This window comes from Eubalaena glacialis, chromosome 11, assembly GCF_028564815.1.
Source record: "Eubalaena glacialis isolate mEubGla1 chromosome 11, mEubGla1.1.hap2.+ XY, whole genome shotgun sequence".
NCBI lineage: Eukaryota > Metazoa > Chordata > Mammalia > Artiodactyla > Balaenidae > Eubalaena > Eubalaena glacialis.
The window spans coordinates 23,224,702-23,250,107 of record NC_083726.1 but is presented as its reverse complement, the minus strand read 5'-3'; the positions used below and the strand labels follow the sequence as shown (position 1 = coordinate 23,250,107).

General features: G+C 40.6%; 1 protein-coding gene and 1 long non-coding RNA gene across 6 annotated transcripts in view; both read left to right on the top strand.

Annotated features, from left to right (window-relative positions):
• Nucleotides 1-25,406, top strand: part of APAF1 (apoptotic peptidase activating factor 1) — a 109,510-nt gene that overhangs the window by 75,184 nt on the left and 8,920 nt on the right. For 2 of the 5 annotated variants that reach the window (XR_009702639.1, XR_009702640.1), the window contains exons 23-27: nt 2,932-3,051; nt 3,366-3,491; nt 5,448-5,573; nt 7,758-7,904; nt 22,793-22,952. Coding sequence is in view for 3 of the 5 variants with exons in the window: in XM_061206225.1 (XP_061062208.1) it covers nt 2,932-3,051; nt 3,366-3,491; nt 5,448-5,573; nt 7,758-7,904; nt 12,267-12,413 (666 nt within the window). In the remaining 2 variants the exon portion in view is untranslated. Of the gene's footprint in view, nt 1-2,931; nt 3,052-3,365; nt 3,492-5,447; nt 5,574-7,757; nt 7,905-12,266; nt 12,714-22,792; nt 22,954-25,406 lie in introns of those variants that run through there. The other 3 variants (XM_061206225.1, XM_061206222.1, XM_061206224.1) reach the window with 2 other exon arrangements.
• LOC133101439 (uncharacterized) lies at nt 14,722-21,869 on the top strand. The gene is made up of 4 exons (XR_009702641.1): nt 14,722-15,870; nt 18,356-18,500; nt 20,663-20,760; nt 21,828-21,869. It is a non-coding gene; the product is annotated as an uncharacterized LOC133101439 (long non-coding RNA).

Genomic DNA, 25,406 nt, shown 5'->3' with positions numbered 1-25,406 from the left:
GTTAGTATGTATTCTCTTGTTTTATATATATGTATATATTTCCTACAGTGGCAATATTTAACTACACAGTTAAAAACTATTTTGGAAAAAATCGTTTTATGTTATGTCTCTATGAGTCCTATATGATTGGAATGAAATTTGCCTTTAGTACAGAAACTTACTTATACGCTCCCATGGTACTAGTGTATTAGCTCTGAAACTCAGTGTAATATTCACCTTTCTTTCTCTCCACATGGCTTTGAAATGTGTAAAACTAAGCTACATCTGATGAAATTCTGCTGAGACATTGTATACAGTATAGTCTTTCTGTCAAAAGCTAAATTCACAGGTTTTATGACCTCCTTGAAGATCAGATATTCTCAGCCAGAGGGAGAAATAATTTCTGGGACTATTTTTAGGATCCAAGTTAGATTATTTGTGGAAATGAGTTGTGTTTCATCCTCTTTTTCTGCTCTGCTCAGAATACTTTTTACATTTAAAATGTTTTAATGCATGTACATTCATGCAACAAAACTCTTGGTAGGTATTTCCAAGAATTGACTGGTTGGGTTTTTGTTTTATAGTTTTTTTAATGTTTTAATAAATAATTAATTGGAGGTTTGTTTTTTTCCCCCCAGCTTTACTGAGGTATAATTGGCAAAATTATATTATGTTTAAGACATATAATGTGATGATTTGATATATGTACACATTGTGAAATAATTACCACAATCAAGTTAATTAACAAATCTGCAAACCCCTCACATAGTTGCCATTTTGGAGGTTTATTTTAATCATCTTTGTATCCCCAGTGCCTGGAATGTAGTAGGGGTTCGGTAAATCTTTGTCAAGCTCAACTAAAGTTACTGCCAAAATTTGAAGAATCAGCTCTCTTGATTATAGCACCTAGAGTTGTGAAAGTTGAGGTCTATTTTGGTAGTTTTTGATCTTTTACCTCGATGTAAATAAAGCCCAAGTAGTAGCTGTGTTTACCTGAGCCAATGAATGAGAATATATTGATTCTTACAAGTGTAAAAAGATTCTTTAGCATTTTTTAAAATTTAAATTTATATAGCTGAAAAAATTCTAGTGTACATACATTGCAAAAATTATAGCTAATTGTAGAGACATACCCAAACTCAACCTTTATACATTTGACTGATAATGCTGGTGGAAGTTTAGCTATTATATAAGGTGATTCAACTAGCACAGTATGTTTGAGGTCAACAAAAAAGGTATCCTTGTCATCATTGCCTTATCAGAAAGCATCTGCAACAAAAGCTGCTAAGGCTAGTAAGCTAGTCTTCATTTCCCCTCAGTGATTGTCAAATTCTTTGTTATGTCTGCTCAGGAAGGCTCTCTGACTTCTTGATGTGTGGAGGGTAGCAGTAAGAACCTCAGTCAGGAATGAACGTTGAATCAGACACAGCTGGGAATGGCAGTGCCAGTCAACCAGGAAGAGCTGTTAATAATAGCCACTGGTCCTCTAGTCCAGTAAAGCCCACAAAGTAGGAGGAGGGAGCCAGAAGGTTCCTAGTGGTAGCGGTCCAGGGTATTTTATGTTTAGTCACACAGGATGCCTTTTTTCCTGATATGATTTGGGGAGCCAGAAAGCTTCTGTTTCTTCCCCCTACCTCAGTATATCTTATTGCACTCTTAAAATACTGAAATTCCCATTTCATCCTCTTTAGAACTACTCTCACTTCCAGCTCCTCTTCTAAGGTCCCTTGCTCTCATTCATACAAGATACCCTGCTTCTGTGAATGAACACTCAGACAGAAAAGATGGAGATATCTGAGAGCCAGGGCTCGGTGGGGCTGGGAGGGTGATTGCTAAATGTGGAGGACAGAGGAGTAAAGAAAGGGGGTAAGAGAGGTGTAATTTCTTTTACAATTTTGCCTAAGCCCAGTAAGAAAAGCCTTAAAGGCATTTCTACTGTTTAACCTTCACCAGTCAAAAACGAGACCCAGAATATTACTAATGTGCACACCTGAGATGGTGGCTGCTTTTTCGTTATCTTTTTATTCCTAATATTAAAAAATAGAAGAAAATTCTGTGGGAGACTCCCTGATTGCCCACAGCTCAGAAGTCTAGCTTCAGGCTCTCTGGGCTGTTTCTTTGAATATCTTTCTAAACTTTTTTCCCTACTGTTCCTTCTACATATCCTGTTCCAGTCAGATTGAACTATGAACAGGTACCTGTAATCTTTCCACATTTTCCTGCTCCTGTGCTTTAACTCTAGCATTCATTCTCTTTGTTTGAAATGCCCTTCTCAGTTTGTGAATCATAGTTCAGCTCACTCCTCAAGCCTACTTTGAACGCATTGTCTCCAACATTGCAATCTCTTCTCTTTCTCTTGTATCTGAGGAGTTCTTCCTGGAGTGCCATGTGAAAAATAATGTACTATATCACTTTTGTCATTTTGAGGATTGCATTAGGGGCTAGGTAAGATCTCTGAAGCTCAGAAATTCCACGACCTGGTTTGAAGCTGCTCTGGTCAACTGACCTTCCCAGGCAGTAGGGCCAGTAGGATTCAGTAGCTTCAGTGGAGCCAGAATCTGGACACTTGGCCTAACTTGTGAGGTTTAGCAATCTGTGAATATGTCGGGATAATTTTCTTTGGAAAATTTAATCAGATGGTGAGCTCATGAACATATTGTGACTTTTCTCTATCTTCTGGTATAATTAACTGCTCTCCAAGCAACTGAAGAAAACAGACTTTATTTAGGAGGAAAAATATTTTATTTTGCCCATAGTCAAGTTAATTAACCCCAGCTTTTCTCTTCTCTGTCTGTAAAATGGGGATACCATATTCTTATTTGGTTCTCTTCTTTATTTTACTGAAGTGCCATGAGGATGAAAGACTTTAGACAAGCGAGTGATACACCTCCACCTCTCTAATGGGATATTATGGGGAAAGGGTTATAGCAGACTTATTTCTCTGATATTCAGGTATGGAATTGGCAGTCAGAGGAATATGTCTTTCTGCAAGCCCATCAGGAAACTGTGAAAGACTTTAGACTCTTGAAAAATTCAAGACTGCTTTCCTGGTCGTTTGATGGAACAGTGAAGGTAATTTGAAGCACACATTTCTTTTTAAAAAAATATTCTAATATTGATCGCATTGATTATATCATGACAGCCAAAAGCAGGTGGCTGATATGTAAATACTTAAATTTTTAAATTTCTAAAATAGAAATGCCTGTTTTCTGTTTACTGCAGTCGTCTACATCTGCTGTGTGTTTATGAGCATTTGCACTAAAAGGCACTTAAAGAGGTCAGAACAACCAATGTACTAAAGCTCTTGGTTTATAGACGTCTTCTGGCTGTTTATGCTCAGTATACAAAATGTTCTTAATTGTCAACTTCTGAGTTTTTCTTTGAAGGTATGGAATATTATTACTGGAAGAACAGAAAAAGACTTTGTCTGTCATCAGGATACAGTTCTTTCTTGTGATATTTCTCCTGATGCAACCAAGTTTTCTTCTACCTCTGCTGACAAGACTGCAAAGGTAGGCCAATCGGTTGAAAGGTGCATGCATAAGACCTTGGTATTTGTTATGTATTATGAGTCCAACTAATGTGTAAAACAGAATAATAAGTTTCTGTCTACATGTCTGTCTCATTTTGTGAATTTTTGGAGGATGCCCATTGACATTTAGTTTGTGTCAAATAGATTAAGTGAATGACATTGAGGACTTTTGATTTATCCCTTACTGATAACTTTTGTCTGTTAGTAATCAAAGGCAGTGTCTACTGAATATTTTAGGCAATAAAAAGCATTGAAAGAGATTTACAGTTAATTGTACACCCACAGTAAATTTTTTTGTAATTGATGTAAATCGATGCTTCTAAAAATCACATTCCAGTGAAATGATGCTCCCTGGTTGGGGACATTGAATACTCCATTCTCCATTCTCTTCTTTTTTCTCCATCTTTGTTAATGGCATCATTATCTATCCGTCTTTCCAAACTGTAAACATTGGAGTTGCCTGGGACTCTCCTGTCTTTTTTTTTTTTAAATTAATTAATTAATTAATTTATTTTTGGCTGTGTTGGGGCTTCGTTTCTGTGAGGGCTTTCTCTAGTTGAGGCAAGCGGGGGCCACTCTTCATCGCGGTGCGCGGGCTTCTCACTATCGTGGCCTCTCTTGTTGCGGAGCACAGGCTCCAGACACGCAGGCTCAGTAGTTGTGGCTCACGGGCCCAGTTGCTCCACGGCATGTGGGATCCTCCCAGACCAGGGCTCGAACCCGTGTCCCCTGCATTAGCAGGCAGATTCTCAACCACTGCGCCACCAGGGAAACCCTCTCCTGTCTTTTGTGCTCTATTGTTTACTCCTCAGTGTCTCCTCGATCCTTGTTCTCTTCCTTGTCCCCACCCTTAAGGCCAGACTCTCCTTTTTTATTGGTGGACCTGCCACTGGTCTGTACTTCCTGCGGTTTATCTTCCCTACTGCTGCCCGAGTTCCCTGTTGAAACTCCTCTGTGACCTGATGGTTTATAAGCTCAACTCCTTAGCCCATCACCATCTCTTTCTGCTACATTGTTCCCTCTGTGCCAGACTACTTCTACTTCCATCTTTTTGTGCACACTGTTAACTTTCACTTGATACAACCTTGCATCCTTTTTTACCTGGAAGCATTATGCCTCATTCTTCTAGACCTAGATTTAAGGTCAGTCCTTCAGTGAACCCTTTCCTGGCCCTCAGGCAGGATTAGCTGCTCCACCCTCAGTGTTCCTATTACATATTACTCATGTTAATTTCCTTCATACCACTGTTCACTCAAACATTCGTGATTAAACTAGAAACTTTTCAAGGACAGGGACTGAATCCAGTTATCTTTGCACCACCAGTTCTTTGCTCACAGTGCCTGGAACATGTTTTCAGTATAAGCTTGTTAAATGGTGATGACAGAACCACCAGGGAGAATATTGGAAGGAAAAGAACAGCATTTGACTGCTAAGGTAGTAGGATGGTATAGGGACTAACCTTTAAAGTACTCTTGCCGTATGTTAGGCCCTTTGCTAGGAATTTCAGTCTCAATTATCTCATTTAATTTTCACTCTATAGATGCTATTGTCTCCATCATACAGATACAGAAACTGAAGCCCGAGAAGCTTTTGTGGGTTGTCCTAGGCCAAGGAACTAGTAAATAGTGGAGTCAGGACTCCGCTCAAGTCTGCTGTACGCCATAGACTGCTTTGCTATTCTTCCTTCTAAGTCTAAAGTTAAGGAAGCTGTGACTTTGATCCTTGAGCTTAAGTTTACTTGAGTAATTAAAGGGAAACTCTAAAAAATGAACCAGGTTGCTGGTTGGCATTTGGGCCTCTCATGAAAGTTTATGAACTGTTGAATGTTAGAACTTCATATGATTGAATTTATGGCTAACTAGTGCTCGAGGCAGGGTTTATAGATGCTTATTTCGAGTGTATTTACTATTCCTAAACAATCTGAATTGCCTTCCAGATTTGGAGTTTTGAACTCCTTTCCCCTCTTCATGAATTGAGAGGCCACAAAGGCTGCGTGCGCTGCTCTGCCTTCTCTGTGGACAGTACCCTGTTGGCAACTGGAGATGACAACGGAGAAATCAGGGTAGGGTGTTTGCTGACATGAAACCACTGCTCTCCTTATAGCTTTGGCTAGCCCTCCGTACCATAGCTGGGGCCTTTGTTAATGTGACAGGGAAGCACAGGCCCCAGGGTTCTGGTTGGATGAGGCATTCTTTGTTCTGTTTCTTATGCATGTTGTGTTCACAGCTGCATTCCACTGCAGAAAAGAATTCATTTTAGAGTTAAAGTGAAGCATTTCCCATGTATGTGAGGAGGCAGGTGCCCTAGTTATTTGCAGTTGGTTCTGTGCTGTTAGCTTGAGAATGATTCATCTTAATTCTTGGACCTGAACCAAAGATTGTTTTTAGTGGCAGAATGTGAGGAAAATAATTTTGTAAATTGTTGTCTAGATTATAAATGAATCGCAATTCTGCTGTTTTCTGCACTGAAAGGTCTCTTTAGCACTATATCCATTAGATAGTCAACATTTAGAGTGGAGCCTATTGCCATCCTCGTGGGATTGTCTGCATCTGGTTGTGTTAGAAGGATTGGGTAGTTGATGGAGAAAGTTTGGGCATTGGGGGTGGCTGCTTTGGTAACTGGTATAATCAGGAGAGTCTTGTTTTTTGTATGTTATTTTGTTCATTTTTTACGAAGCAGGAATTAAAATTCAAGGAATAGGTATATAATGCAGAAGAATGAGACAGTATGCATTATGCAGGAATAGGGGCATTATCAGATAGGCTTTCCAGGAAAATTAAGATTCTCTTGCTTGAGGACTAAGTAACCAACCTTCCGTATACCATTCTCATAAATGCCATGCCAGCTGAAGGGGCAAGACTGCTTTGGGAACATTCATTTTGCTCTGAGTTCTCACCTCTGGCTGAAAGGGCTCCTTTACTGGTTATGAGGCAGTGTTTCATTTTCCAGAAACCCCTAAAGGTAAAAATTGTCTCTTTAAATAAGGGTTATTTAAAATTTTTTCTTTAGTATGTTAATTTTTCAAAATATAGGAAAGCTATTAATTTTATATATATATATATCTTCTATCTAGCTATCTTACTGAATTCTTTCTAATCAGTTTTTCCATTTGATTCTCTTGGATTTCCCAGGGGGACATTTACAAATGATGATTTTGATTATTTTCTTTTGCTATTTATGCCTCTATTTTTCTTATTCTGATGTACAGTTTCTTTGAAAAATTAGAGTACTGCTCATATATTAAGTATCACTGGAAATACATGAAAATATTAGTATCTATAAGTAATTGGGTTGTTTTTAAGAGCTTAATAAACTAATCTTAGTGAATGTATGTGTATATGCTTGCTTGCTTGTCTATTTTATACATATAAAATATAAAAAAATACATATATATATATATTAAAAACCTTACTGGGACTTACTGTTTAAAATATGTATACTTTAGGTGTTTGAATAGTGTCTGTCAGTATTCTTAGTGGTAGATCCTGAACTAGAATTCTTTGTTCTTTTGAGGTAGTTTATTTGTTAGGCCTTTTTTGTTTATTCCTTGCTTCTCCCATCATACTCTTTTTTAAAAAAATTTTTTAAATTTTTGGCTGCGTTGGGTCTTTGTTGCTGCACGCGGGCTTTCTCTAGTTGCGGCGAGCGGGGGCTACTCTTCGTTGTGGTGCGTGGGCTTCTCATTGTGGTGGCCTCTCTCATTGCAGAGCATGGGCTCTAGGCGCGTGGGCTTCAGTAGTTGCAGCACGCAGGCTCAGTAGTTGTGGCTCGCGGGCTCTAGAGTGCAGGCTCAGTAGTTGTGGCTCGCGGGCTCTAGAGCGCAGGTTCAGTAGTTGTGGTGCATGGGCTTAGTTGCTCCACTGCATGTGGGATCTTCCCGGACCAGGGCTCAAACCCCTGTCCCTTGCATTGGCAGGCGGATTCTTAACCAGTGAGCCACCAGGGAAGCCCCATACTCCTTTTATTCAGTGAAAGAGTCACAGTATTCTAATCAATCACTCTATAAGTCCTTTTGTTATATTTTTTTGGAGTATAGTTAATGATAAATATTGTAAGTAATGCATTTTAATTATAATTAGTAGTTTTTAAAAATTTGCACAGGAGAGAATGTAATCTAAAAAAATTCCTAAGGTATCACTGAATTGTAATTATATTTTTAAGAAAGATTTCCAAATATGTTCCAAATGAGATAGATATATAAAACTTCTGAGTAACCCTGTTAATGAACTGTGTATCGTTTTTATAGATATGGAATGTCTCAAATGGTGAGCTTCTTCATTTGTTTGCTCCGATTTCAGTAGAAGAAGGAGCTGCTACTCACGGAGGCTGGGTGACTGACCTTTGCTTTTCTCCAGATAGCAAAATGCTTGTTTCTGCTGGAGGATATCTTAAGGTAAGGGTTTCTCAAAGACTGAAAGAAAAGAACAGCCTGTATCCTACTTTCCAAATTATTTTCACTTCCTGTGTTTCAGTTGGGCCTTGTACAACCCATCAGAGAGGAAGGGCGATGACTGTTATCCTGTTCTGGGTGATGAGACTGAGATCTGCAAGGCTGCATTCTTCAGATCTCTTGGAAGTTTTGATGGCAGTGTTAGGGATGTTCTCAGTCCAGAGCTCTCATCCTGCCCCAAACAAAGTCTTAGGCGATCAGAATGACTAGAAAGTGGGGTGTTTAACTTAGTTTGATTTTCTGCTTCACTAATTGTGAACTATGTTGGTTGAGTCTTTAAAAAAATTTATTTGTGAAATTTCCTTTCTTTAGTATTAGTGGTAGTGTTGGTAGTAATAATAATAAAAATAGCAGCGGCAGCATATTGCTTTATAGTTTACAAAATGCTTTACTTACATCATCTTATTAGCCAGCTTTGCGAGGCTTAAATTTTATCATCCTTGGTTTGTAGGTGAGTAAACTGATGTTCATAGAGGTTGTGAATTTCCTAAAATTACTTAGTAGATTGCCTTATACAAACTTATTATTAGCAAATACTGAGGCCACGGTTGAGCGTGCTGTGGTGCCTCAGGGTCATTTTTTGGTGCTTGCATCTTTTTATCCATCCACTCACGAAGAATGTATTAAGTGCCCACTGTGTGCTGGCACTGCTGCGTGGCACAGTGTTTAAGACTTGGTTCTTGCCCAGGTGGTTGACAGTCTTTGGAGGAAGCAGACAGTAAATAAATAAAGTCTCTAAGTGTAAGAGGGGTTCTGGGACATATTTGCATAAGGATAGTAGAGGCACAAAGGAGAGGACAGTTCTACCTTTGGGAGTTAGCAGAGGCTTCCAGTGGAGGGGAATGCTTGAGCTGAGTCTTGAGTAGTGATTTACTTGTAAAAGGGGTTGAAGATGACACTGTGTATTGTACTGATCACTTAAAATAGATCCCTAATGAATTAGACCCTAATGAATTAGATCTTACGATACTGTTTTTTCTTACTGAAAACATTCAACTGTAGGAGATGATTCTGATTAATTGTCTAATACAGTATAGATGTTCAAAAATATTTGAATGACTGAATTGAAGTTTTTGGTTATATGGGACCTATGTAGATGCAATTTTATTTAAAGTAAAAATCTAGCTTATATAAAAGATAGATCAGAGGACAGTTTTTAGCTCTATGAGATGATGTATGTTATGATTCCTTTACAAGTTTACATTGAAAATACAGTGCTGCTTACAAGATGTTGCATTAACCTGTACCTAAATAAAGGTACACCTTTATTTAGTTATTAGGGGATTGTGAGACTATCACCACTTGTCCTCCTTTAGTGTAGAGATAAACTGCACTCTTAGTCTGTTCTGAGGATGATGCTTAGAGGAGCGACATTGCTGTCTTTGTGTTGGAAGCTGGGAGTCTTCAGCCATATTAACTGCTGAAAAACTTAACTGCTCAGCTTTGACACTGAGCTTCTAGAGACCATGTCTTTTGATGCTCTGGGCACCATAGAGTGGGCACTTGTGAGTCTGGCTCACAAGATATGATAGAGATCAGTGACTAGATTTCCAGAGTTCCTGGAGAACCTTGAAATAAACAGCAGAATTGATGTCTGTACTGTAGAAGTTATGTCTTCAGGGTGAAAGAGCCTATAGCCTATATATGCAGTCTGTATATTTCAGTGACAATCAGGCTGTTCTTCCTTCTGGTTTGATTACTAGCATGGTTAAACTGGTTGTGATATAGCCCAGCCTGCATCTACCCAGCATGTTCATGAGACTGTCTAAGAGCACAGAGCAAATTAAAAGTAAAAAGGAACAGCTGCTGTAATGTCCAAGAAAATAGGCCTTTTGAGTCTGTTAACTTTATAATCCAAGCTGTGTGAATCGAATGTCAGTAAGATAAAGTAGGTATCCAGTAGCTAAAAAGCTCTTAACTTTCAAAATTATTCCTATTTATAAGTTAAAAATAATGTAATTTACTTGTGTTATGCCACAAGAGTGTGTACTGTTAGAATGACAAGAAATCCACATTAATTCATACTCATGAGGAGAAAGGCTGATTTGAAATATGAAATACATGATGATAAATGCAGGTTTTCCATTACGTAGAGGCAACAGAATATAAAGGTCAGGAGAGTGAGACTTGGAGCAGACTACCTGAATTCAAAGCCTGGATCTGCCACTCAGTAGCTTTGTGATCTTGCACAAGATGATTTAGCCTCGACTTCCTCATCTGTAAAATAGGTGTAATAATAACACCTACCTCATAGGGTTGGGAGGGTTAAAGGATTTAATACAAGTAAAGTACTTATACATTGTGGCACATAGTGTACCCTGAGTAAATGTTAGCTATCTTTTAAAAATTGAAGTATAGTTGATTTACAGTGTTTCAGTTGTACAGCAAAGTGACTCAGATATATATATATGTATAATAATATATATATTATATATAATGATATAATATATATATTATAACATATATAATAATATATTATAATATATATTATAATATAATATATAATAAATATATTATAATATGTATAATATATATATTATAATATATATATATTCTTTTTCAGATTCTTTTCCATTATAGGTTATTACAAGATGTTGAATATAGTTCCCTGGGCTATACAGTAGGTCCTTGTTGTTTATCTGTTTTATATATAGTAGTTTGTGTCTGTTAATCCCAAATCCCCAATTTATCCCTCCTTCCAAAAATATCCCTGCTATTTTTTTTTTTTTTTTATTTACTTTATTCCTTAGAGCAGATTTAGTTTCACAGCAAAATTGAGCGGAAAGTACAGAGTTCCCATATACCCACCCCCGCCCCACGTGCAAGCCTCCCCCACTGTCAACATCCCCCACCAGAGGGTACATTTGTTACAGCTGATGAATGTTCATTGACATGTCATTATCACCCAAAGTCCATAATTTCTATTAGGGTTCACTCTTGGTGTTGTACAGTCTGTGAATTTTGACAAATGTATAACGACACGTGTCCACCATTGTAGTATTATACAGAGTAGTTTCACTGCCCAGAAGTCCCCTGCGTAAGTCCTATTTAATATCATTGTCTTTTAGTCCATATTCACATTAGTGGCTGGGGTAGTGTTTCCAAGTCGAGTGGTCTGTTTTAATAGAGGGAAAGGCAGTGGGTGCACTAGGTTTGGAAGCCGGATAACTCTTCCACCTCTGCCACCTGCTAGCAGTGTCGTCCACAGTGACAAGGCCTTTCTTCTCTCTCAACCCTGGTTTCCTTACTTGTAAAGTGAGGCAGTTGGACTAGGTGATCTCTAAGGGCCTTACTACCTCTACGATTTGCCTCTAGCGACTGTCCTCTGCAGTCTTGATTACACTGCTATTTTATAAAGCAAAATTGTTAGTCCTGGAAAATTTCAAGTTAGTACATGTTGCTTCATTGAGGTTTACTTAAGTCCACAAGGTATACTTTTACCAGTTACCATTACTAATAGTGAACATGAATAGTTGACCCAGTCACACGAGCAAGGCAGAATGCTAGGCATTGCCACGGACACAGAAGTGATCATTGCATTCATAATACTCAGAATCTTGATGTACCTGAGGCCTTTTCAAAAGGTGTTCATGTACATGGTCTCTTTTGCCCTCATCTTAGTTGTGAGATATGTAGGTAAGCTCCATGATCTCCATTTAGTAAAGGAATATAAATATTGTTATAATCTTAGCGAATTCAGTAATTGGGAAGAGAAAGGAAGGACTTGGCCAGAGCACCTGCTACATTTGAGATGTTCAGTATTTATTTAGCAAATAAGTGTATAGACTTTTAAATAAAAAACTTGGTCATGGGCTCTTGAATCACTCCTGGTGAAAGGGAAGATTCAGTAGAGAGAACATTCTATCCTGCAGCCAGTATTATCAGTAGTCTTGATATCTGCCAAAATTCCTGTCCATGTCTGCAAAGGGGCATTTTTAGAGAAGAGAGGGTCATTCTTTCCATTCTACTGAGAAGGATATGCAGACAGGAGAATTCAGTCCAGCCATGGCCATAATGGGCTTTGTGTAGCCTTCTGTCTGCGGCTCTGAGTAGGCTGCATGTTTCTCCAGCATGCCTTACAGTGGGGTTAGGTGTAGGGTAGCTGTGAGGCAGTCACCAGGGTTAATCAGGAATGGTGGGCTGGGTTGATAATACTATATTCAGCATTAAACCTTAGACATCCTTCCTGGTGTTTGCTTTAGTTTGGGAGTTGGGAGGTGATGGGGTGAAGGATCCAGTTGGCACTGCAGATTGTCTCACACTATAATTACCAACCTAATAAGAATTTTATTTTTCTCTGAACAGTGGTGGAATGTTGTCACTGGGGAATCCTCACAGACCTTCTACACAAATGGAACCAATCTTAAGAAAATACATGTGTCCCCTGACTTCAAAACATATGTGACTGTTGATAATCTTGGTATTTTATATATTTTAAAGATTTTAGAGTAAAATAGTTAAGCAGCGATGTAAGTTGAACTCTTGTAATTTTGAATTGGAAAAAAAAATCCTAATGAAACTGTATTTCAACTTTTTATAAAGCTGTGAATTGTTTTGCAGTATTGCATTCATTACGAAAGTGTTTGTGGTTGGATGAAAAATATTAATGTAGCTTTTCCCAAATGAACACACCTTTAATCTTATTTTTCATAATCATCATCATTTTTAACAGTTTGTCCTTAAGATGCAAATGAAAATGTAAATATATACCTTGTTATACCGCTGGTAAAATTCTCCCTTGATGCATTCAAATTGGTTGACATAATTAATGAGAATAATTTGAAGGAAATATGTATTTTAATAATATTATTATTCAGGCTGTGCCTCAAGGTAGTAGTGGCTTGATTTCTGAACCACATTTACCCCAAGGGGGTATAGTTCTCCCAAATATAATCTCAGAACTTATTTGCACCCCTTAAATTTGCTTTAAAAATGTTGTGTCTACGTGCACAGTTTGCAAAATTTCCTTTAATTCACTTGATAAGTGAGTCTTAGATTTCAAAAGTACTCTCTGTGAAGCAAAAGTTACGTGTGTTGGAGTGAGTAGATTTTGTTGGTCTACCTTTTCTCATTAGCTGATGGCAGCCCTGGGCTGGACCTGGCCTCTAGCTGTCAGTCTCTGAACTGGGCACTCTCCTGCTTTCTCTGGTTTTTTACATAGCAGACTTCCTACTTGACTGAACTTAACCTTTCTTAATCCTCACTTTTCTCTCTGTTTTTTAAAGTAATTGCTCCACAGTTAAATGTTAGTAAATCTGAATAATTGGGGAGGAGCCAATTTTAATCATAATTTTTAACAACAGAATTTTTCCAAGATATAGAAAATAGTAAAAAATAATTTTCTTCTAATTCCATTTACTTTTAGATGAACGGCATTGCCAGTGCTATTCTCTTAGTGAATTTCAAGAGAATTCTCTATGGTTTTCTACACAATACTGGAAGAGTCATTGTGACTGCAAGATGTCACCTTTAACCTTCCAGCCAGTCTGTTTTCCTTCCCCTTCTCTCCCTCCTCCTCTCCTTCCCTCCCTCCCTCTAAGTTTAATCAGGAAAGATAGTTTAGACAGGGAAAAAGCATATCAACATCAGTAACTAGCTTTTTTGATTTCCTGATTAGGAACTTTAATTGTAGCTTAAATCTAAACATTTTCCCTGAAATATATTGTTAAGGGAAATGGTGATAAATTAGTAATAGATGTGGTTCTTACATAAAAAAAACAACCAAAATTCAAAATTTTTTGTTGCTGCAACAAGAACTAAATCAGATGAGTATTAGCGTTAACAGTAGGTAAGCACTGAGCCAGTTTCTATTGTTGGTGCATATTAGTAGATGTGGGGTGGGTAGGGGGGGAACAGACCACTCCAGATGTATTTTAGATTAGATGTTCCTATTTAGCATTTGAGGGAACCATAAAGAGAGTGAATAAAATATTTTACATTGTTAAGGAGGTTTTTGTTTTGTTTTATGGTGGGTTGAGGGATTAATTTAGGGGCTTACTGTGATTTAAGCAAATGTGACATGAAAATCTTAATTTTATAAAAAGAAATTTCTGTAAATGATATGTTCTGCTTAGAGTACCCAAATCATAATTTGATTTGCATACAATGTTTAGGAACTCATTTATAGCTCAATGTTTAGGAACTCATTTATAGCTCAATACTTAATAAAGTATTAACTTTTGGAATTAAAAGTCACTTGACTGTAGAAGTATAACAACAAACATCGGCTTTTAAAACACCTTGATTGGCTCTTATCTTACAAATAAATTAAAAAGAAAAATGAGAAGAAAGACCAGGTAACATGAGGGAAGAAGAAAAGCCTTTCATAGCAGCTTAAGTGGCCAGTCAAGGGGAGGGTTTTGTTTTGTACTTTGGATGAGCATTTTTCAAGCATTTCCCCTTTATTTTTTTTTTGTATTGGAAATACATTGCATTTTGTATATATAAGATTTTTTTTTACATTGGGTGTGTCTTGTATGTTTTGAAAACTGTTAGTTTTGTATTATACAGCTTACATGATTTTTTTTGTGTTGGTATACATTTTAATACATGAATTTAAAACATTTTATAAAAATAAAATTTCTAAAATATTTTTGAAAAACATTTTCAGATTGTTTCAGACTCCTTGCTTGTCCTTTGTTGATCAGAAAATGAATGTGAAAGAGTCTTCAAATTAAAGCCATCAACCTCTCTATCCATGCTTTATCAGCTATATGTAATTCAATTCTATCAAAATTTTCTTTTTTCCTCAGTTTGTCTCTGATGCCTGGTGTGGCTGGCATGGAGAAGATCCTGTAAAGAAGAGAATTCATTTATTCATTTTTTCATTCAGTACATATTTGTTGAGATCTGCCTGGCATTTTTGTAGGTATTGGGGATATAGCAGTGAGCAAAACAAAGTCCTTGCCCTCCTGCAGTTGGGGGCTAGGGAGAGGCAGAAAAAAAGTCAGTCAGTCTAATTGATAGTGATTAGTTGGTATGTAAGTGAGGAGGAGGAGGGTTACAGTTCTAGAGGGAGATGCTTGTTTGGAAGGTGAGGGAGTGAGTCAGGCAAGTATCTGGAGAGAGTCCCCAAGCGAGGGTGTACAGCAAGTGCAAAGACTGGAAAGTGGGACGGGTTGGTCTGTTCCAGAACCAGCATGGAGGCCGGTGTGGCTGGAGAACACTGAGCGAGGGGAGCTTAGTAGGAGGTGCAGCCAGCTCTGTGGAGGGTCTCCCAGGCCATGGCGAGGATGTCTACCCTGAGGTAGTAGCTAGCGCAGGAGTGTGAGAAGTGGGGAGATCTGACGTAAGCTGTAACTTGATCACTTTGGCAGTGGGAACCAGTTGAGAATCAGCTGAAAGGAGGACGGGTGAGGAGGGAAGCGGGGAGACCAATGAGAAGCTTTTACAATAATCTGGGCAAAATGAAGGCGGCTAGACTGGGGTGGAGGCAGGAGAGGCTGTGACAAGTTGGATTCTGGGTATATTTTGAAGGTAAGAGTTAATAAGAGTTGCTAATGGATCGGATACAGGTTGTGAGAGGGACAAGTCAAGAATGATACCAAGGTTTTGGCCTCCGGCTTGAACAACTGGAAGAATAGAGTTGCTGTTAGCTGAGATGAGAAGACTGTAAAAGGAGCAGGGTTTAGGACAAAGTAAGTTTGAGGTGGGTGTTAGGCAGACACCTGGGGCTGTTGAGAAGATGGTTCTTTTATAGGAAAAGTCTCTGATGGAGATAAAAATCTGAGAGTCATCAGTGAATTGATGGTATTTAAAACCACAGGACCAGATGCAACAAAATGGGTGTAGATAGACAAGACAGGAGGCCCCAGACTGAGCCCAGGGCAGTCTGGAGGTTGGTGAGCTGAGGGACCAGCACAGGACACTGAGAAGAACCAGCAAGGACTAACAGTTGCAACTTAGTGTGGTAAGTGCAATGGGTATGGGGTCCTTCACTCAGTGTGCTCTTGGGCAAAATTCCTTTATTGGTTCATTCGTGCAGCCACCTGTCTATCCTCTATGTGTTGAATATCTACTATGCCTAGCACTGTTTTCAGCAGCAGCCAAGGCAATAAACAAACACATATCAGTTGTTGGGGGAAATTGGGGGCAAGAGATAATAAGAAACCCAGAAAATATCAGCAGTTGTCTTATCTGTAGGGGTTCCTCCCTCTCAGCATTGTTGTAAGGATTTAATAAGATAATGCTCACAGAGTGCTTGCTTATCTCAGTGCTTGGACCAAGAAAGTGCTCACTGCACATTCCTTGGTGTTATTTGGGTCCCATCCTCTTTTGCGTGGCAACAGTTCCCCGACCACTCTCTCTCCCAGCAGTCATGCCTCTGCGTGATCTTTCCAAAGTGCTCGTCTTATCATGTCACTTGTCTTTAAAATCCTGGACCTGCTTGTGCTCTCTTGCTTCTGTGGCGTTGTATATGCGGTTCTCTCTTCTATACTGCCCTCCCCCACCTAATTTTTTTTCCTGATTCCTTCTTATCTTTTTCCTTGAGATGATCCTTCTGCTGAAGGCTGCCCTGCCCTCTTGTAGCCCCCTCTTTTCTCTGTTGTGGTTTTATTGACCTGTATCGTTTATTTAATGGAGTCCCCCATTAGACTGTAAGCTCCATGAAAGCCAGGTCTGTTAGGTGTTTTATACCAGAGTCCAACGGAAGCCTGGCTCCAATTGGAGCCTCAAGAAATCTTTGCTGAATGATTGGAATTCCTGTATGCCCGCATGCCCATAGTGCATTCTCTGTTCTCCCTCTGCACTAGGATGTCACGAGGCTGTCAAATTAAGATGTAGCACATTACCAGCATTTTCTTTATCTTCCCGTTTTAGTTTGGCATTTTGCTGTGAAGCATCGTTAGGGGAAAGTAAAACTTTACTTGGATAAAAAAAGATCTGCTTCCAAATTATATGAAATGAATAAACATATCCCTGGAGTGTTTAAGTTGGCAAGTATGGCAGTCTATTATTCAACATATGTTTTGTGTTATTATTGTAATTTACTTACCGACCTTTAGAGAAGGAGAAAATGATTTTCTAATAACTCTTAGTCTCTGAAGATCACTTGAATGGATTTCCTTGCTCATATCCCCTATCCTTAAGACTATGGATATACCATACAGCTATTAAAATACCTAAATTAGAAAATCAGCTGCTGTGGGGCTATGAGTTTAACCCTAGAAGAATTGTTGTGTAGTTGTATATATTCACATGGCAGGCGCAGAAGAATTTGCATCAAACGTGGGACTCACCAGAGACCAGGCCTTTGAAGTCATTTGGCATCAACAGGGACTTACTGCTGAGTCAGATGGCATTGTGAGCAGACCAAAACTTGGGACATTTTCATCACAGTTATGATTCAGGAAAAATGAGTCGCTGGCATTCATTGTAACTTCATTTATGAGGTCAGGCCCTCAGAACTGCTTATCACATGGAAGTAAAAGAAAAATCTGTCTGTAATTTCTCATCACCAGGGCTAGAATAAGTAGAGAGAGCATTCTGGGCCTGAGTTTGGGTTTGGTGGTTCTGAGCAACTGATCAGCTGGAAAACATCCACCAGTGAATGAAGACTCCTGCTTAGTACCAAGGTGGCTGTTCTGAGGAGTTGGAGCAAACTTTCACATTCATCGGATTCAAATCTTCCTCCCCTCCCCAGCCCTTATTTTATTTTCACAGTAGTTGATGTGTTTGCAGACTATGCAGTCCTAGCTTACAGGGGAAGAACTACATCCCAGGCAGTTAATCTGATAAAGCCAGGGCCAGAATCCAAATCTGATTTTCTTTTCTTTTTGGAAACACCCACTGGGCTATGCGTTGAGTGTTTCGGTTGGAAGTGGAATCCTCTTGGAAACGTGGCCGATGAACACCAGACTAGGGGTCAAGCCTTGGGTTTCAGCAGCTGGGGAAGATTTTGGAGATCTGTGTTTCTCATTTCTGATTTATTTGCTGCACTCTGTCAACTTTCTGAGACATAAAAAAATCCTTTTTAGGAGGAAGGAAGAAGGAGCTATTTTTTTAAGGGCCTTTTATGTGTCAGGTCCCATGCTGGGCACTTTCCACACATTATTTAATTAAATCCTAACGACAAGGCTGCAAGGTGTTATCTCTGTTTTCCAGATGTGGAAACAGGTGCAGAGAGGTTAAGTCACTAGGGCCCCATAGGCAAGGCGGGGAGCTGCAGTTTCGGTCCATGGCTGTTGGCCTCCACCACAGCCCCTGGGCTGGAGGATCCAGGAGAGTCACTTCAGCTCTGCACTTAATTCATTGTTCATTTCACTCATTCACATCATGGGTCATGCATGACTGATCTTAAGTCCTGAGCTCTCAGAGATGATGTCAAAGGTGGTCTCTGCTGCTGAAGAGCTTCCACTTCTGGTATCCTGGCTAACCCATCTCTGTGCCCATAGGGATTGCTCTTGGAAAAAAAACAGCAGGGGCCATTCTGATGGGAGCCAAACGGACAGCAGAGGTTGGGGGATGCTTTGGATTTGCCAGCACTTGGCCACGGCTCAACCTAGTCTCAGTTCACAAATGATTCAAGCCCTGAGCAAGGTAGGTGGCAGCCCTACTGCGACCTGCTCCGTGGAGAAGCCTGCTTCTACTTTGAAACTTTTAGGGGGTTCATTTCACATTAGTGGCAGCCCTGGGGCTAGTGGATCCATATGTTTCTTCTGCCATCTTGATTTCATTTCCTTTTCTCCTTTTCCTTCCATTTGAAAAGGTGCCAACTCTCAGAGCCTCAGCTTCCTCATTTGTCAAATAGGGATCGCAACATCTAATTGCAAGTTTTTTGTGAGGCTTGAAAAATATGTCAAACATCTGACACAGGTCTCCATAGTATAATTACCTTTTGTCCCAGTTACAAATTCCTATTCCTTTGCTGCCCGCATTTCCTCGGTTTACAAATTGGGACTATGCGGCTTTTGCTCCATAGAACACACCTCACTCCGGTATCCTTCTCTACCTCATGGTGGATCTATCCTCATGGCTGTTGGCTCCCAGGAGACAGACCTTGCTCAGCAGGAAAGCTGTCCCAGACGTTATTCTTTTTGGGATATGCATGCACCTGAGTGGTGGAGGATTAGGAGTGACGTTGGAGAAAAGACCTTGGGCCAGTGGCTTTGCTTTGGCTGTCAAGTGGATCCAAGTTCAAATCCTGGCTGCACTACCATCCCAGCCGTGTGGCCTTCAGCAAATGGTTTAATCTTCTTAAGGAGCTACTTCCGTGGTAGCCTCGGATGTGGGGATCTACGTGGGCTTCCCAGCTTCTCAGGGATCTGGAGGGCCTGGTCCATCCAGGAGTGAAGCTTCTCACACTTTACTGCATAAACCGCCGCCCCCCCCCCCCCCCGCCCTGCCCCAAATCCAGGTCTCACCCCAGACCAATTAACTCAGAATCGCCGGGCATGGGACCCAGGCATCCATATGTTTGAAAGTTCCCCGGGTGATTCCAGAGCACAGCGGAGGTTGAGAACCCATGTCCTCCGCCCTTGCCCTGGATGGCCTACCAAGCCATTGCCAGTCCCACTCCTGTGCCACAGCCAGCTGTGCCTGTGATGTCTGCTTTTGCAGCATGGTTTGTCCACCTGCTCTGTTGTGACACTCTCAGGAACGTCCCGAGCAGCACAGATGTTTGGTGTGCATATTAACACAGCTGGGGGGATGTTTCCTGCTTGGATTTGATGGCTAGCTTATAGAGCAACTCTGCCAAGGTTGGAGTATTACCAGTATTACCAGTTCCTCCTCCAGTCACTGCTTTCTCTGTTCAGGTGTCTCACCTGTGTGTGCTTGCTTTCACCTTTTACCTAGTGCTGTGACATTCCCATTGTGACAGATACTGGTTTTTTTTGTTTGTTTTTTTGTGGCAGATACTGTTGGTGGCCATCCTAATAACCAGTCTCTCCCTTTTCCTAACAACTGCTGTATTGTTGGGAGCTGCAGTGGGCTCAGCTAAAATCAACAACAGCTACATTTTCCAATTGCTTATCTAGGGGTAGCAGATGTAAGCAGAACTTGTAGGGTGAAGCTTCCAGGAAAGCTCCTAAAAGGTTGCCTTACTCAGCTGGGAGGCAGGAGCCCTTTGTTCCTTACCATCTTTTTTCCTGCCTGGAATGTGGATTCGCCGAATGATGGTCTAACAGCCATTTTGTGCTCATGGGGTGACCTTGTAGATGGATGCCACAAGCTAAGGGTGGCAGAGCAGGAATATAGAAGGAGCTTGGGATTTTGATGACAACTGTGGAGCTCCCATTCCAGCCCTGTACTATTTATCTCTGAAGTTCATGTTACATGAGAAAATACTCAACCTCTCCCTTGTTTTAAGAGACTGTTATCTCTGGTCTTTGCTACTAGTCCCCGAATTCAGCTCCTGATTCTCCCATAAGCAAACCAAGTATATAAGAACAGTTCAGCAAATGTCAGTGACCCCTACATCCCTGTCTCTTCCATCCCCTAGCCCTAGCCACCCACCGTACCTCCTCTAATAACTAGAAATCAAGTTGGGAGGTTGTTGAAGTTTGGTGGAATTTCAGAAAGTCACAGACAAGTGATTCATGGACCAGGCCCAGTCCACAGAGGAGTTTTGTTTGGCCCACACTTATTTTTTTAAAAAACACCGAACTTGTAGCCAGCATTTGAAAATCTGGTGGTTTCACATAAAAATCCTGATTTCTTAGAAAATCTCTTGAGCCAGGGTCTTCTTTTCTGCCTGGCAGCCATCAGTTGGAACTGAGCATCAACTGCCCCCTGAGATGATGGATGCGTGGATCATCACAGCCCACCCTTCACTCACGTCACCTGTGTGGCCCTGAAGGTATCTGAGTTTGCAGTCTTCCCTCTCCCTGCCAAGTGCACACCCCAGAAATGGTCTGCTAAAACAGGATTCCTGAATTTCCTGTGCCTTCCCTCTTTCCCAGTCTCCCCTGACTCAACACTAGCATGTTGGGCTTTTTGGGTTTTGTTTTTCTCTGAGAAAACTGTGCATGCATTTTTTAAAAAATAAATTTATTTTATTTATTTATTTTTGGCTGTGTTGGGTCTTTGTTGCTGTGCACGTGCTTTCTCTAGTTGTGGTGAGCGGGGGCTACTCTTCGTTGTGGTGCGTGGGCTTCTCATTGTGGTGGCTTCTCTTGTTGCAGAGCACGGGCTCTAGGCGCGCGGGCTTCAGTAGTTGTGGCACACGGGCTCAGCAGTTGTGGTTCGCGGGCTCTAGAGCGCAGGCTCAGTAGTTGTGGCACACGGGCTTAGTTGCTCCACGGCATGTGGGATCTTCCCGGACAAGGGCTTGAACCTGTGTCCCCTGCGTTGGCAGGCGGATTCTTAACCACTGCGCCACCAGGGAAGTCCCTATCTTTATTTTTATTACTATTTTTATTTATTTATTTTTGGCTGCATTGGGTCTTCGTTGCTGCACGCGGGCTTTCTCTAATTGTATCGAGCGGGGCCTACTCTTCATTGTGGTGCTTGGGCTTCTTATTGCGGTGGCTTCTCTTGTTGTGGAGCACGGGCTTTGGGTGCGTGGGCTCAGTAATTGTGGCTCACAGGCTCTAGAGTGCAGGCTCAGTAGTTGTGGCGCACGGGCTTAGTTGCTCTGCGGCATGTGGGATCTTCCCAGACCAGGGCTTGAACCCGTGTCCCCTGCATTGGCAGGCAGATTCTTAACCACTGTGCCACCAGGCAAGTCCCTCATATGTCTTATTGACGAGAGGCAACAAGAAGGAGAACTGTAGGCTCCCTGGGGAGCAGCTGTTGGGCATTTGATTGAAGCACTGAGACATCCAGAGGACAATTAAATTGAGTATTGAATATGGATAGTTTTGAATGGCTTTTATTACCATGTTGTGAACTGACTTCAAGTTGCTAAGAGTGGCTCCATCTCAGCTTGCTCTTACTGGGTGCTGAGACATCACTCCGAGTTTTCCAGTATGGCAGGACTTGCAAGATGCTCTGGGCTCGTGAAGTGACCTGTGTGCTCCTCGGCTGTCTGAAAACCTCAGCGGCTGTACTGCCACCTTCGGCTGGAGTGACCCTACTGGAGCCGTTAAATGGAGAATCTCTATCTCAGTCTGACGTGTGTGTAAGTCTTTATATCACTAGTCATTAACTATGCTTGGGAAGTTAAATGCCTATGAAGCTCTTACAAACATAGGTCTCTGGGGTTTTGGAGAGAAAAACAAAAACTGTCTGGATGATAATTTGTAGCTATGATTATTTATGAGCAACACACAGAGTGCAGCATGTTGGGTTGGGAATGATCATCTCTGCATTAGCGACTCTGAGTAAAATGGAGCCACGGTGAACACAGAGTGAATTCTCGGTCAGTAGACTGGCTTGAGATCAAGACAGGAAACAGTTAAGTGGAACTGGCATTTCCCAGGTCGGCACCAAAGTCTTAGGGTTAATTGCACTGCAAAAATTTGAGTGTTAATGGAATCTCATAGGATGCCGGATGGTGACTGGGCAACAGACCTAATGAAATTCCCTGCTTTGGTACTGGTTTCTGTGGGAAGCAGGACCCTGTTGCTGGGGCAGGCTGGACGTGTGGATGGCTGGAAGGGAGTGCGGGGAAGGCTGTTGGAGCCTTGGTGCAGGTAGACTCTGCCAGCCGTTGTTGGCTGGTTACCCAATTTTAAGAAAATGTGTCTATAACTGTCAGATTGCTTAATTTTCATAGGAAACATACTCAGTGAATAGCTTATATAAAAAAGGAACTGAAAAACTTGATGTCTTAAAAAAAAAAAAAGCTTCATTCCATACAGACTTCTGAACACGGTTATTGTATTCCAGTTCTGTGGAAGAACAACTCTGGAGGCTAGCCCACTTACCAAATTTTCTTTTCTTTTCAGAAATAGCTTAGGAGCAATGCTGCTTGGGGTCCAAGTATGAATTTTCGCTGATTTTTGAGAATTTGGCCATGTGTTCTTTATCTAAGCCCGTCTTCTGCCGCATCATATCCAAACATTATATGCACCAGCAATATTCCCAAGTATTCCAGCGGAAAATCTGGTATGTCTTGAGAAAAATCACTTCCATGACTTATTAATGAACTAACTAGGCATAATTTTCATTGGGTTCATTTACCCAAATTTATCATAGACTATCATTTAAGAAGAAAAAAATATAGATGGAGTAATTGAATCGATGTCCTTTTTGGAATAATATTAACATTCCAGGATCTCCACCCCATGGATATTTCAGTTGCCAATGTGTCAAATTTCCCCTTCAAGAAAATGAGGTGCAAATCCCTTCAGTACAAGGGCTGCCTCTCTTCTGTTTGCCCCTCAGACTCCCTCCTCCCTCTTCCCTGCCCTGTTGTGGTTCTGGAGGTGCCTTGTGTAGACCAAATCAATGCGCTCCTTGCCCTATGCTTCCAGTGGGTTTAGGTAATGCAGGGTGGATGGTGGAGAGTGAGATCAGGGTATTTTTTTTTTTTTTAATTGAAGTTTAGTTGGTTTACAGTATTGTGTTAGTTTCAGGTGTACAGCAAAGTGATTCAGTTTCATACATATGTATATATTTTTTTCCAGATTCTTTTTCATTGTACGTTATTACAAGATATTGAATGTAGTTCCCTGTGCTATACAGCAGGTCCTTGTTGTTTATCTGTTTTATATATAGTAGTGCGTATCTGTTAATCCCAAACTCCTAATTTATCCCTTTCCCCTTTGATAACTATAAGTTTGTTTTCTATGTCTGTGAGTCTGTTTCTGTTTTGTAAAAAAGTTCATTTGTATCATTTTTTAGGATTCCACATATGTGATATCATATGATACTTGTCTTTCTCTGTCTGACAGCGCTTAGTATGATAATCTCTAGATCCATCCATATTGCTGCAAATGACATTATTTCATTTTTTCAATGGCCAAGTAATATTCCCTTCTGTATATGTACCACATCTTCTTTATCCATTCATCTGTTGATGGACATTTAGGATGCTTCATTGTCTTGGCTATTGTAAATAGTGCTGCTGTGAACATTGGGGTGCATGTATCTTTAAATTAGAGTTCTTGTCTTTTCCGGATATATGCCCAGGAATGGGATTGCTGGATCATATGGTAACTCTATTTTTAGTTTTTTAGGAGACTTCCATACTGTTCTCCATAGTGGCTGTACCAATTTACATTCCCAGGAACAGTGTAGCAGGTTCCCTTTTCTCCACATCCTCTCCAGCATTTATTATTTATAGACTTTTTGATGATGGCCATTCTGACCGATGTGAGATGATACCTCATTGTAGTTTTGATTTGCATTTCTCTAATAACTAGTGATGTTGAACATCTTTTCATGTACCTGTTGGCCATCTGTATGTCTTCTTTGGAGAAATGTCTATTTAGGTCTTCTGCCCATGTTTTTTTTTTAAGTTTTTTTGTCTTCTCTTTTTAAAAAAATTTATTATTTTTGCCTGTGTTGGGTCTTCATTGCTGCGCACGGGCTTTCTCTAGTTGCGGCGAGCAGGGGCTACTCTTTTTTGCAGGGCGCGGGCTTCTCACTGCGGTGGCTTCTCTTGTTGCGGAGCACAGGCTCTAGGCATGTGGGCTTCAGTAGTTGTGGCTCGCGGGCTCTAGAGCGCAGGCTCAGTAGTTGTGGCGCACGGGCTTAGTTGCTCCACGGCATGTGGGATCTTCCTGGACCAGGGATCGGACCCATGTCCGCTGCATTGGCAGGCAGATTCTTAACCACTGCGCCACCAGGGAAGCCCACATTCTTTTTTTAAAATATTCTTTTCCATTATGGTTTATCATAGGATATTGAGTATAGTTCTTTGTGCTATACAGTAGGACCTTGTTGTTTATCCATCCTGTATATAAAAGCTTACATCTGCTCACCCCAACCTCCCATCCCATCCCTCCCCCAACCCTCTACCCCTTGGCAACCACAAGTCTCTTCTCTACGTCTGAGTCTCATCAGTGTCTTATAGTTTTCGGAGTACAGGTCTTTTGCCTCCTTAGGTAGGTTTATTCCTAGGTATTTTATTCTTTTTGATGTGATGGTAAATGGGATTGTTTCCTTAATTTCTCTTCTGATATTTTGTTGTTAGTATATAGGAATGTAATAATGTTCTGTATATTAATTCTGTATCCTGCAACTTTACCAAATTCATTGATGAGCTCTAATAGTTTTCTAGTGGTTTTCACAGTGACAGTGTTACTTCTTCCTTTCCAGTTTGGATTCCTTTTACTTCTTTTTCTTGTCTGATTGCTGTGGCTAGGACTTCCAAGACTATGTTGGAAAAAAGTGGTGAGAATGGGCATTCTTGTCTTGTTCCTGATCTTAGAGGGAATGCTTTCAGCTTTTCACCATTGAGTACAGTAAGTCCCCTGCATACGAACCTTCAAGTTGCAAACTTTCAAAGATGCAAACATGCGTTCCATCAACATCAGTCATGAATGAAATTGCAGCTTGCCCTCCGTCTCTTATTGCTGACGATCCTTCAGCTCTGCCATCTCCCACCTCCTCCGC